General features: G+C 36.0%; 2 protein-coding genes and 1 long non-coding RNA gene across 4 annotated transcripts; 1 reads left to right on the top strand and 2 right to left on the bottom strand.

Annotated features, from left to right (window-relative positions):
• Positions 1-240: 240 nt before the first annotated feature.
• On the top strand, positions 241-1,796 carry LOC126589898 (uncharacterized). Its single transcript, XM_050255342.1, has one exon. It carries the CDS (start codon positions 274-276, stop codon positions 1,711-1,713), a length of 1,440 nt encoding a protein of 479 aa, XP_050111299.1. The 5' UTR covers positions 241-273; the 3' UTR covers positions 1,714-1,796.
• A 2,594-nt stretch (positions 1,797-4,390) lies between these two features.
• LOC126589907 (CLAVATA3/ESR (CLE)-related protein 6-like) lies at positions 4,391-4,872 on the bottom strand. The gene has a single exon (XM_050255359.1). The coding sequence runs from the start codon at positions 4,828-4,830 to the stop codon at positions 4,588-4,590; it is 243 nt and encodes an 80-aa protein (XP_050111316.1). The 5' UTR covers positions 4,831-4,872; the 3' UTR covers positions 4,391-4,587.
• Positions 4,873-10,557: 5,685 nt separating this feature from the next.
• Positions 10,558-11,761, bottom strand: LOC126589909 (uncharacterized). 2 transcript variants are annotated; one of them, XR_007611997.1, is made up of 2 exons: positions 11,476-11,761; positions 10,558-11,368 (listed from the first exon to the last, which is right to left on the bottom strand). It is a non-coding gene; the product is annotated as an uncharacterized LOC126589909 (long non-coding RNA). The 2 variants fall into 2 exon arrangements; XR_007611996.1 differs by having other exon boundaries at positions 11,481-11,761.
• Positions 11,762-13,041: the final 1,280 nt, after the last annotated feature.

Here is a 13,041-nt window from a genome sequence, read left to right as displayed (position 1 = left end):
AAAGCACTTCCAAACGGTCCAAAAACTTAGAGAGTGAAGAGTTGACAAGATCTCCGCAGCAAGGATCATGTGCAGCAGTTACTATATACAAATGGAACTAGTTCGTGGACGGCATCAATGGCTGAAACTTTGTATTAAATCCCATATTATCAAAAAGTCTTCGTACAACTTGCAATACCTACTTAATATAATATTAATCAATAATTAAACCATATTCTCAAATCTTGATCAACAAAAAAAACAAACCAAACTTTCTTTGAGAGATTCGTAGCAATGGGATTGAAGCACCAGACTCCCAAAACCTCTTCCTCCAAATTCTTCTCCTTCAGATATTCAACAATTTTCACATTAATCCTACTTTTTACATCCTTCTTCCTCTTCCTTGCATCCCTTCGGAATGTTCAAGAACCGTTTTTTCGGGCCGATTTTCCCCAGTTCAATGGTGATCTTAGAGATGCTAAGTTCCCATGGAACAAGCTTTGTTTTGGACCAACATCCGAAAAGCTCAAGCTTGCCGTCTTCTCCAAGACGTGGCCAGTTGGCGCTGCCCCAGGCGGCATGGAGCGCCATGCTTCGACTTTGTACCATGAGCTTGCTGCCCGGGGCCACGAAATTCATGTCTTCACCGTGCCTTCTGATAGGAGGGCACGGTGGGACATACATGAAGGTAACCTTCATTTGTATTTTGCTGCCAACGATCATGGCTCTGTCAACGTATCTTTAGCATTTGAAATTTTCAATAAAGCCAATGCAAATACAGAGTTTGATTATGTGCACACCGAGAGCGTTTCGCTGCCGCATTGGCGTGCGAAAACGGTGACGAATGTGGCTGTCACTTGGCATGGGATATGGTACGAAATTATGCACTCCAAGTTGCTGCAAGAACTTCTTTCGAATCTGAAAGGGGGGCAGCTGGCAGAGCTTCATGAGGCAATGCCGAGGCTCGTAGAGGAAATTCGATTCTTTAGAAGCTACACGCAACACATCTGCATAAGCACTAGTGCCGGTGAGGTTCTAGTGAACATCTATCAACTCCCCCAAAGAAATGTACATGTCATACTCAACGGGGTTGACGAAACAGAATTTACCCCGGACCAAGAAGCCGGTGCAAAGTTTCGCGAAAGACATGGAGTGCCTTCCAATGCGAGCGTTGTGATGGGAGTTGCAGGGCGGTTGGTGAGGGACAAAGGGCATCCGCTTCTCTATGAGGCCTTTTCTTCGATTGTGAGGCGCCACCCCAATGTTTATTTACTTGTAGCCGGGGCAGGTCCTTGGGGAAGAAGGTACACCAAATTAGGCCCAAATGTGAAGGTTTTAGGAGCATTGGAGCCGTTGGAGCTGTCTCAGTTTTACAATGCGCTTGATGTGTTTGTGAATCCGACATTGAGGCCTCAAGGGCTTGATCTTACATTGATCGAAGCAATGCATACTGGGAAGCCAGTTTTGACACCGAATTATCCAAGCATTGTTGGGACAGTGGTTGTGGATGAAGAATTCGGATACACATTTTCGCCCAATGTCAGGTCTTTCATAGAGGCATTGGAGTTGGCGATTAGAGACGGATCTAGTGTGCTAAAGAGGAAAGGCCTGGCTTGCAAGAAATACGTGGTTTCGATGTTCACTGCAACGAAAATGGCATCAGCTTACGAACGCTTCTTTCTCTGCATGAAGAACGAAAGGTATTGCCAGTACCCTCTTCCCACAGATTGTTAGAAGTTCATCGGAGTCCAATAGTTGAAGAAAATTTTTGGTGTATGAATACTTGCACCCTTTTGAATCTGATATTTACTTACATATATGATGTATTTGTCCAGAAAATAATCTTTTGCTTTAGTTTTCTTGAATTTCATATCTCAGGCTATTTGATCTATTCGTTAGGCTCTTACTTGTCTCGTTACCCCCATGAACATACACACACATTGCCGAACCATGTAAATTGTCTCCATTATTTACTTTATTATTGGTGTACTCCAATCTGATATCACTAAACGGTCCTAACATCCTTGACTGATTTATTCCTTTTATGAAAAATGTTAGAGAGACCACATTTTGTAGATCGCATCTAAACCATAGCTCTAATAGAGGTGGGACCCACTTGTACTTTGGACCTTGCTTCGATTATAGGGAGATGGTTTACATGCGGAATAGAAAATGTGGTCTCCATGCTTTAATTCTAAACCAACTAAAACAAGCTAAAAACCTAATGTGATGCTATAGTCGAATGGAACCATGACCTGTAAATAACATGCAGTTAAATAGGGGTCAGAGGATGAAAAACGTTATCGAGTAGTTTATGTTTTTTTGTTTGTTTTTGGAAACAAGCGATATTATCTACATTAAGGAGGAGAAGATGAGTTTAGCTTCACAATAAGCTAGCAATAATATGGTTCAAACTTGCCTTTGACGAGAATCGAATACGATCAGTTGGCATGAGGTGGAGAGGTGAGCTTGTCTATGCGCTGCCAATCTGAGATGACAAAGGTTTAACGAAATGCTTTTAGCTTTCGAACAGATACTAGTTAAATGGACAGCATATTAGTTTACTGAAAGATCATTAATCATTGTCGGATTCCAAATTAACAAATAATATTGCGATCCTTTTACCACGATGCTGTGTTCATACTGTTAGTGATTTCTGTTGGTACGTGGTAAACAGGTTGCAGCGTGTGCAAAGCATTTTTTTTATCTGAATTCAATCAATAATCAAGACACTGAGACTAGGATGATGACGATTTAATCGAAATGTTAGTGTTGAAGGCCTATTGATCTACTTGCCTGGTAGCTCCAAGACCAACACTGTGAGGAAATATTGTTGCATTGAAGACTGGCCATGAACATCATCACTACCCTAAATTAATGGAGTTCCGACCCGGGTCGATAAAGAACCCTTCTGAAAATCAGTCACCATGCTAATCCAAGTTTCTGCAGAAGCCTTTCGATCGTGCTGGAGACCGCCCACCCCTGCTAAATATACTCCCTGTCCATAAAAAAAGCCTATTCTTCCCTTAATTCCAACTTATCTCCGCACAGATACAGATATGACACATTCCATCTTTTCTACATTTTCATGTATATATATTTTCTTCACATAGAAGATAAAAAGAATAGTGATGCTTACCCATGAAGTACTTATTCATCACCTCAGCCGAAGCAACCTCATGTTCGATCTGCACCATTTGGCCATTTTGTAAGGAAGAATGTATAAAGTGCCCAATTAGAAAACCATTTTATATGGAAGAACGCATGAAATGCCCAATTACAAAGCCATTTTATATGTAATGCCCAATTACAAAGCCATTTTATGTCCCTCACCGATGTAGGACTTCGTCCTCACATTCTCACACGTCCTCTCAGGTGTGGTAAATTTTCAAGCATAACAAGTGGACGACACAAACGGATGATGCGGAGCATGTGTGGTTGTTTGACTTCACACGTGAGCCAACATACTTTGATACCATAAAAATTTAAGATTTCACTATAAAACCAAGTCAAAAAAAAAAAAAAAAAAAACTCAGTAATCCGATGTACATATCTGACCAAATGAAGTTTTTTTAGCCCTTTTGCAAAAGTAATGGCAGAGAGATTGTGGTCTTTCTAACATTTTTCTTGTTTCAATGGTCTTTAAATCATACTGTCTTTACTTCATATAAATCGCAACTAGAATACTAATTTTTCGGTTTCTGATTATTACTTGATTAATATCTCCGATAGAGAGTGCAACCTAGGCTAGGTACATAATGTTATTTTCAGCATGCTGCTTAGGCAGATTATATTTGCATCAGATCTTGCAAATCAACCCATTGGGTTTTAAGAATTCAATTGGTTAATTTGCCAGGTCTAATTTTTAACGAAAATAACGAATTGAAAAACCATTTCCAGTTGATGTCTTACACGCTGTTAAATGTCATATTTCAGGATGTTTGAAGTACCCATCATGCTCTTACTTTCGTACTGATGGTTAATGATAAAACACTTACAAACTGGTAAAGAATATGGAGAGTAATGTCCCACATCAGAGATGTAACAAAATATGAAGTTCACTAATAATATCACGGAGGTCTTTCATGATAAAATTTCACACTTAACAAGTGGTAAGTTAAAGAATAATATTGGTAATGTTAGCGGTGTGTCGTGTTGCGCTCAAAGAGTTTATCAGGTTGGGTTTCTGGTAAAGCAGAAGCTTAAGAAAGAAGTGATTGCATTAGTTACTTATAACAAATACAACATTTCCTAGCCGATGAACAGAATTCATTAAGTAAATCCTTCCTGGGTTAAAAATCAAAATCAAAATCAAAACAAAACAAAAAGACAATTGGATGCTTGGAGTGAGATCAGATCACTGGCAGCAAGGTCGTGGCACGGCGAATTCAGATTTTTGAAACAAGAATAGTACTAGGGATGATCATATCTTTGAATGCTCAAACGAACAAAGAGTTTTGCCAGAACTTCGCAAAACAAATCCCAAAACTTTGCATCCCAAGTCGTAACTACACAACCATGTCATCTGCTACATAATTTGGCGACTAAACTTTGAGAAATTTTTTGGCAACTCAAGTGTTATTTCTGGCAATAAAAAATCCTAAGTTGCTAATGATGTTGGGGATCTGGTCCTCCGGGTGCAGTTCTGTTCACGTCAATAAGAAACCTTCTCCGATAAAACTCATTTTTCGGTACAAGAAACCCAAGTTTACGAAAAAAGAGATGGCCATCAGTAATATTTGGAAGAGTTGAGAAAACGAGAGAAAGACGCGCCTCTGAGCTCACTACAAGCATCGAAAGAATGACCAAGAATGGTAGCAACAAGCAGCTTGCCCTTAGAACACTAGGCATGCTGATCAGTGAAAGGTTTAAAATTGTATGACAACTGCTATTAAAGCAAAGAAGGGTAAGTAGCTTTGAGCATAACAAGTTTCCCCTTATAAATAGACTAGCCTTACACGTGCTTACGAGCGTGTAGAAGATATTTTTTGAATCATGGCGTGTTACGAGCAACTTACACGTTTTAAATGTAATGTGTAAGTTGACAAAAGGAAAGTCAAATATTTGAAGTAAATGAATAATCTTAGATCATCATAGAAGAAACCCATCATAAACCAATTAAAGCAATTGAATTCAAATAATAAAATCGGTCTCTACAAAATTTACATTAAGAATAGAGAAAATAATATTTAATAAACAATTGATTGAATCACATTATTGCTAGCCCATTGTGAGGCTAAACTCATCATCTCCCCCTTAGTGTAGATAATATCGTTTATTAAAAAAACAATCATTTAACAACTGATTTAATCACATTATTATCCACGTGCGAAATACTTTTTTTTATAACCAGCATTACATGCCTCTTAAGATGTTTTGAACGTGTTTAAAAATAGAGAAAATAATATTTAATAAATAACTGATTGGATCACATTATTGTTTGCCCATTGTGAGGCTAAGCCCCCCCATCCCTTTAGTGTAAATAATGTCGTTTGTTAAAAAAAAAAACCATTTGACAACTAATTTAATTACATTATTATCCGCGTGCGAAAGACTTTTTTTATAACCGGCATTACACGCCTCTTAAGATATTTTGAACGTGTTTTAAAATAGAGAAATTCAATCACATTATTGCTAGCATATTGTAAGGTATTAATTTAAAAAAACAATACATAAAAAACAGCACATAAAAACTAATTAAAATGATGAAGACATTTTTTGAATCACGGCATGCTACGCGTGAATTGCACGTTTTAAATATAGTTATATGTTTAAATTGACAAAAGGGAAGTCAAATATTTGAAGTAAATGAATAATCTTAGATCATGCTAGAAGAAACCCTTTATAAATCAATTAAAGCAGTTGAATTCACATAATAAAATCGGTTTCTATAGAATTTACATTAAGAATAAATAAAATAATATTTAATAAACAATTGATTGAATCACATTATTGATATCCCATTGTGAGGCTAAGCGCATCCCTCCCCCTTAGTATAAATAATATCGTTTGTTAAAAATAAAAAATCATTTGACAACTAATTTAATCATATTATTATCCGCGTGCGAAAAACTTTTTATAACCGGCATTATACGCCTCTTAAGATGTTTTGAAAGTGTTTACAATAGAGAAAATAATATTTAATAAACAACTGATTGAATCACATTATTGCTAGCCTATTATGATGTTAAGCCCACCATTTCTCTCTTAGTGTAAATAATATCGTTTGTTAAAAAAAAAACAATCATTTGACAACTAATTTAACCACATTATTATCCGTGTATGAATGATCTTTTTTATAATTAGCATTGCACACCTCTTAAGATATTTTGAACTTGTTTAAAAATAGAGAAATTAAATCACATTATTACTAGCATATTGTGAGGTACTAATTAAAAAAGTATAAAAAAATTAATTATTAAAAAAATACTATTACAATGATGAAAATACTTTTGCCTTATTTGATGCATTATTTTGAGATATCTTTAAAGTTTTTTTTTATCTTTGAAGTATTTTTATCCAAGTATTTTTATTAAAATGTGATGATATCAAAATCACTATTTACCTTTTCTATTGGCTTTATATATAAAAGATATAGATTGAAGCAATTAGAAAAAGTCGGAGAATCTTTCTTATAGTTGTTTGATTAGTTTATTTAAAGCACTCATGTGTAATTGAATACTGCAAGAAATGGATGTCTTGTCTGATATAAAATTTTATAAATCCCACAGATCAGTCTCTCTCCTCTCACCGACTGCAGTCAGCACTTCGTTTTTTCGTCACATCTACTCTTTTCCCTTATCTCCCAAGTCATCACAAGAATGACCCTAGAAAATTCACAAAGACAACCCCTTCGGCTTTTCGCACATCCGGATAGCCACAAGCAAGTGGATCTTGCTGACACTGCATTTTGAGGAATATCGTTTGAGGGCCACGTAGTCTATGACTTTTGTTTTTCCCTTTATAGAAGAAAGAAAATAACTGATGATAAGTCATAATTATTTATCTTTTTTGATTCAAAGAGAATATGATAAATTTCATCTACTTGTAGTTTTGTAGTTATATAGTCTATGGTTTTGGATGTTCAGATATCGCTTAATTACAACTCTAATTATGCCAAGGCTGCCTCGCATATTGCTTATCTTAGTGTACATATAGATTCTTAGGTATTGCTTATGTATGTTAATTAGAGTTTTACGCACATATCCAATGTGTCATGTGAACCTATATTCTATAATCCAATTGCATTAATATTTTTGTTCCTAGATGAATCTTTTCTCTCTAATTGCTATCTTTTTAATGAAGTTATCTTTAACAAAAAGTAAACAAACTAAAAATACAAAGAGCCAACTTCGTTTAAAAAAAAACACGTTCTTTAAATGGTTGGCAAACAAGATATAAAAGGATGACACAAGAAGGCAGAAAGGTCACGTCATTTCAGGAGTTGAGATAATCACATTTTGTCTAGGGGGTGTGCTATTTACACAACAATTTTTATTTCTTACACACCCTTTGTTAATTTTGTCCGTTGATCTTCTTCATTTCATCCGATCCGACGGCCAAAAATTAGAAGGATGTATGAAAAGTAAAAAGGGTGTGTGGATATCACACACTTTTGTCTAGAAAATGGATAATACAGCTAAGTTACCAACTTTGATATGACAATCAAGGGACTCATGCATTCACCAAATTAAGTTCCCGTCCAATTTGGATATGGGTATTGGATAAGTGCTAGAGCACCATGCATGAATAATACATTGAAACATCAATGATTTATTGTTTAATGCATGTTGTCTAATATTTTAGTGGATAAAGTGTTGAGTTTTTATAGATTCAAAATTTTCTTATCTTCTAAATTATTGTGATAGTTTTAAATTCTCCCATCTCTTAATAATAATAATTTCGATTTAAAAAAAAAAAAAGCTTAAATATAAGTTAATATGATTCCATCCATCTCAGTCAAGGAGGTTATCTATTCATGTCTTAACTTTAAGGTTTTAAGTTCAGTTACCCATTAAATTAATGATTTCCATCAATGCCAATCTATATTTCGTTTTTTCATCCTTGAAATGATTTTTACCAAGTTTTAGGCAATTTTGAAAGAGGATATATATAATCTAAACTATTATGGACACACTTTCTTGGTTAGCTGACATAGTCTCTACCTGCCAATCTACATATAAATTTATTACGTGCGACCATGTTTTTTTCATTACAACCAATATTACGAATTTAAATTATACTAAGGGAAAAGAGATGGTTTGAACACTATACATAATGAGTTGGATGAGAAGACTCTATCAGCCAAACCAATCCACCACTTATTATGATTAAAAAAGGTCTGACTCATGTCGCACCTTATATGTATAAGCCCAACTGTGGGTCATGTCGTCAAACTAACAAAAAAAATTAATGAAATTGGACGGTAGGGTATTTGGATGTGAGTCCAATCGTGTGTTACTTCATCAAACAAACAAGAAAAATTAACAAAATTGGATGGTATCGATGACATTGATGTGCGACAGTAAGTTCAAGGATTACATTAATCGGCCTTCAACTTGAAAACAAAAATAATGATTTATGTAAATTTCAGGAGTGATTTGTGATTAAAAACCCACATAATAGGATATATAATCACCTTGATATGTTGACAAGGCACTAGTGTTAATTACCTGTCAGGATTGATGGTAGTTTAATTAATTAATCACTTTTAAAGATTGATTAATTGGAGTCCAATAATGACCCCCTTTTGTAAACAATAGATTAATCCTATCCGTAGCACTAGCCGCACAACTAATTAAAATTCTGAATGGTCTAGGGGCTTGCTTATGATTGATGGATAAACTATAGATCTATATAATAGTTGGTTATATATAAGTACATCAGCCGTACAATTTCATATAACAGCCATTTTATATTAATTTTCCTCCTACTTTTATTAACTTTTATCTACTCCATGAATGAATATTCATGTTAGGATTAGATTCCACAAGTTTCAATATTTTAATTCGGAGAAAGAATTCAATAAGTGACTAAAGTTAAAAGTTTGTGCATCTCATGCGAACAAGAAATAACTCAACTGGATAAAAGTTTTAGGTACGAAATTTAGTGGTCACAAAAGGTTTGAAAGTAGGCAATCACTATTCGGTCAACATCCACTCTGTCGACAGACGTACGAGATTTGTTGAATCATAATACGAAACAAAATCAAGGAAAAAACCTCTATTCAAGCCACCCTTCTTGCAAAAAAGACGCTAGAAATATTAATTTTGTAGACAAAATTTTAGAAACTAAAAACATAGAAGTTGATGATTGATTTATTACTTAAGTGTTGATAAACGTGCTTATTTTTATTGATGACACATCATTTAGTTTGTAAATTTTGTCTCTAAATTTAGTCTCTCTAGTATTACCGTTGCAGGAATATTTCCCAATGACACGTTAATGATGCTGGCCGTCAGGTCCACCCGGGCTGACTCGCTTGGACTTTGGTAATCGACTTCCAGCAGCTGCAGCTTGTCTCGCAATACTAGCCTTCAAGACCTGTTTGGCATCCTGCATCAATGGCCGCTCTGTGGTAATCTTGTTTAATAATGGAAGAGGAGGAGAACGAGACTCAGAGTTGGAAAATGTAAGCAACACCAGGAAAAGGCAGAAGGAGTATTTGAGGCTAGCACTAGCAACCATTGTGGAGGCAATGTGTCTTCAAAATTGCTCAATCTGTAGAGAGTTGAGATCCTATGAGCCGGGAATGATTGAACGTATAGATTTATATATATATAGGCCTCAATATTACCTTGGGGTGTGATATCCACACATCTATTTTTACTTCTCTCACACCTTTTTGATTTTCGGCCGTCGGATCGGATGAATTGAAGAAGATCAACGGACAAAAATTAGCAAGGGATGTGTGAATAGCACACCCCTATTACCTTCACATTATAATGATGTGTGCAAGCACTGATAAATGAGACAAAACCTTGTAGTCTAGTCCATGCATTCCACTAGCTACCAAGGTAAAACAAAATCATTCACAATTTTGTTTGCTGGCATCCATGGACCGTTGCACACGTGAAATTTTGTTCGATGTGCTAATTGTCTCAATTACGTCTTTAATAATCTAAACAAATGTGATTGGATGTGGAGGATTAGTATAACAACAAAAATCACTCCTTATTCCATTAGGTCGGGTTGGCTGTATGAATCCTATAGTGCCACCGTACACGATTTTGCGTTGTCTACAAATTGATTTTCTAGTATGCTTTATGTCATTAGGTTATAAAAATGATTTTCTAGAGATATGTTCTCACTACAAGCACTGCACACAATAAATTATTTGTGCCATTTGAGGCCAAAAAGCACCAACAATTGTGCCCATAAACCAATAGCAACAATGCAGCAACTATATTTATATATGTGCCCTCTATGGGTGTCACATTTGATCATTGGGCACAATATGGTCTTTGATGCCCAAAAAGCTCAGCACAAATAGGGTTTCTTTTGTTTCTCAGTTCTGACAGTTTTGACTCTTTCCAAGCCATGTTAGCACAATTTTGTTTTTGTGCCCAATCGGTAAAATATTTAAAAACAATACAAATTCAAATATTACAAACAAGTTTTTACAATTTAGTTCTACAAACAATCAATTCATACGAATAATGAAAACAAGCATTTATGAACACTTGAATCTTTCCCAGAAAGCTTTTACTTCATCCCATCTTCTTGTTCCACAAATAAATTAATCATCCGGTCTATACAGAATCTGGGCCTCTTCCTGCTAAGGTTATGAATAAAAACCTCAAAGATAAAGAAACCACACAACTTACAAGAAGAACGAAAATGAAGGGAAAATACATGAATGTCAAAATAGATGTATTTTCTCTAAAATGATTTGAATAAGTTCACAATATCACCGGCAATTTTGAAAACTCATTCTTAACAATTGTATTCATGATATCAGTAGGTAGAATGTTAAATCTAGAGTCACGTGATTTAAGTATAGTTGTTAGACACCAGAATAAATACACCGTAAATTCAAACCACTTCCACATTCCATCTCAAATTACACACAAACAAATACAAAAATTAAAATCAATACCTATTTGGATTCAAAATAGAAGCAGATCAGCAATAAATCTCAACCATTTGTAATACACAGTATGTCAAAATGAAGTTGGGATTAAGAGGAGATTGATTTTACCAAAATCGAGGCCAAAGGATGGCTAGAGGTGGCCGAAAATTGGCCTGAAAGCCTAGCTTAGGTCTCTACGAATCCCTGACAATTTTGAGCATGTAAAGCTCGAATATGTTCCCTGGGATTATGGGGAGTTCATTTGTGGTGTCAATCTCGTCCAAGACGACGAGATTTGGTCAAAAAATCTCAGGAAACCTGCAACTCGCCGGAACAGTGGAGAATGTTAGCTAAGGAATTTTCACATGCAAGGATAGAAACCAACTTAGAACATCGAAATGAATTAAACGGAGGTAGTTACAGACCTTACCTTGGTAGGGAAAGCGATGAGCTCACCGGAACTCTCTCGGATTCGAGACGGAGCTATGGTTATCCGATTTGAGGTTTGAGTCTAAGTTCTGGGACTCTGGGTTCTAGTTCTGTGTTTGGTGTGAGGTTGGGAAGAGGATGGTGGTGATTTGGTGTTCGAAGTCGCCGGAGAACGTGGTGGCTGTGTTGCTTGGGGAGAAGTGAGCCAAGAGAGAGAAGAGAAGGATGAGGGATAGAGGGAGAAGAAAGAAGATGAACCGCGGGAGGAAGAGAGATAGGTGTAAGGATGGTAGAAAGAAGTGAGGGGAAAATGAGGGGTTTGCACGGGGAAGAGAAACTCACACGTGGGTAGGTCCCACGGCACACCACTCAAACATAAACAATATCAAAATAATTCAAATGCACAAATCCATAATTATGCCAATATATTCTTTTGTTGTATGGGAAGTGGAATGATTTATTATTTATTACTATTTACTGGACACAATTTTTAAAATTTGTGTCACAAAAAGGAAATTTATAATTATAATATTCAATGGGCATTTATTTTCAAATTGTGTCATTTGTCTATGTGAAGACCCATACCATTATTTACCACAATGTTATAATTTATTTTATAATCTAATGTTTTGTGTGTGCTAAATGTAAAGGAAAAAAAACACATAAAGTGGTGCTGACAAACAAATTTTTGTTGGTTTGTAGACTCTTATTCGAATAAATTTTGACTCCGTAATTTTTTCAAGAACTGATCCAGTGGGTAAAGCCCTGTAATTTGACAGTAGAAAGTATCGAATAAGAAAATAAATTTAGAAAACATCTGCTTGATCTAAACAGTTGTGACAACTCGTCCCGAAGGTATATATTATTTTATCCTCGATAGCGTGCTAATTCCTTTTACACCCTTGGACGTTGAGCACATTATGTAGTGGTGTGGTTTGAGTTTGGGTTTTAGACTAATCTAGTTAGTTCCTAAGTTTTTGGAACTTAAAGTTAATGGTTTTGTTGTTGTTAGTAACCTAAAGCTGGACCACACACACACTCTCCCACATGCTCTCCCGCTGACTTTCTCTCTCTCATTCCCTCTCGATTTTTCTCCATTTTCTGTACGACCGTACAGACAACTCCCACCTTAGCTATCCATTCATGGATCGGGGTTTTGGAAGTTGTTTTCATGCTCCTTGCAACCTTAGGAGTTGATCTTTAGCGTTGGTTGGACGTGAAGACCTTGTTTTCTCGAGAACCAGAGAACCTAGTTTTGGAGCACTGTTCATTCGATCGTGGACTTTTCAGTGAGTTTTAAGACCTTAGGAAGCTTTAGAACATCTTCACGAAGCTCGGGGAAGAATTTTGAAGTGATTTGGACATCGGGAAGTCCCAGTTCGCGGAATTGCAGAGGTGGCCGGAGTATCGAGGTTTTCCCAGCGAGATTTTGCAGGTTTTAGGTCCTAAAAGTGGTAAGGTCTTGTTCTTCTAGCCCTAAGCTTCATTTTGGTATATAATTCATGAATTTTGGTTAAGAATCGAAGAAGATATGAAGTTTTAAAGATTTTTCCAGTTTCCGG

This window comes from Malus sylvestris, chromosome 11 (assembly GCF_916048215.2).
Source record: "Malus sylvestris chromosome 11, drMalSylv7.2, whole genome shotgun sequence".
NCBI classification, from domain to species: domain Eukaryota; kingdom Viridiplantae; phylum Streptophyta; class Magnoliopsida; order Rosales; family Rosaceae; genus Malus; species Malus sylvestris.
This window is presented reverse-complemented; position numbering and strand designations above follow the sequence as displayed.

What these genes read in the sequence shown, in the direction of transcription:
- LOC126589898 (XM_050255342.1), top strand. Translation starts at nt 274, where the DNA reads ATGGGATTGAAGCACCAGACTCCCAAAACCTCTTCCTCCAAATTCTTC.
- LOC126589907 (XM_050255359.1), bottom strand. Translation starts at nt 4,830, where the DNA reads ATGCCTAGTGTTCTAAGGGCAAGCTGCTTGTTGCTACCATTCTTGGTC.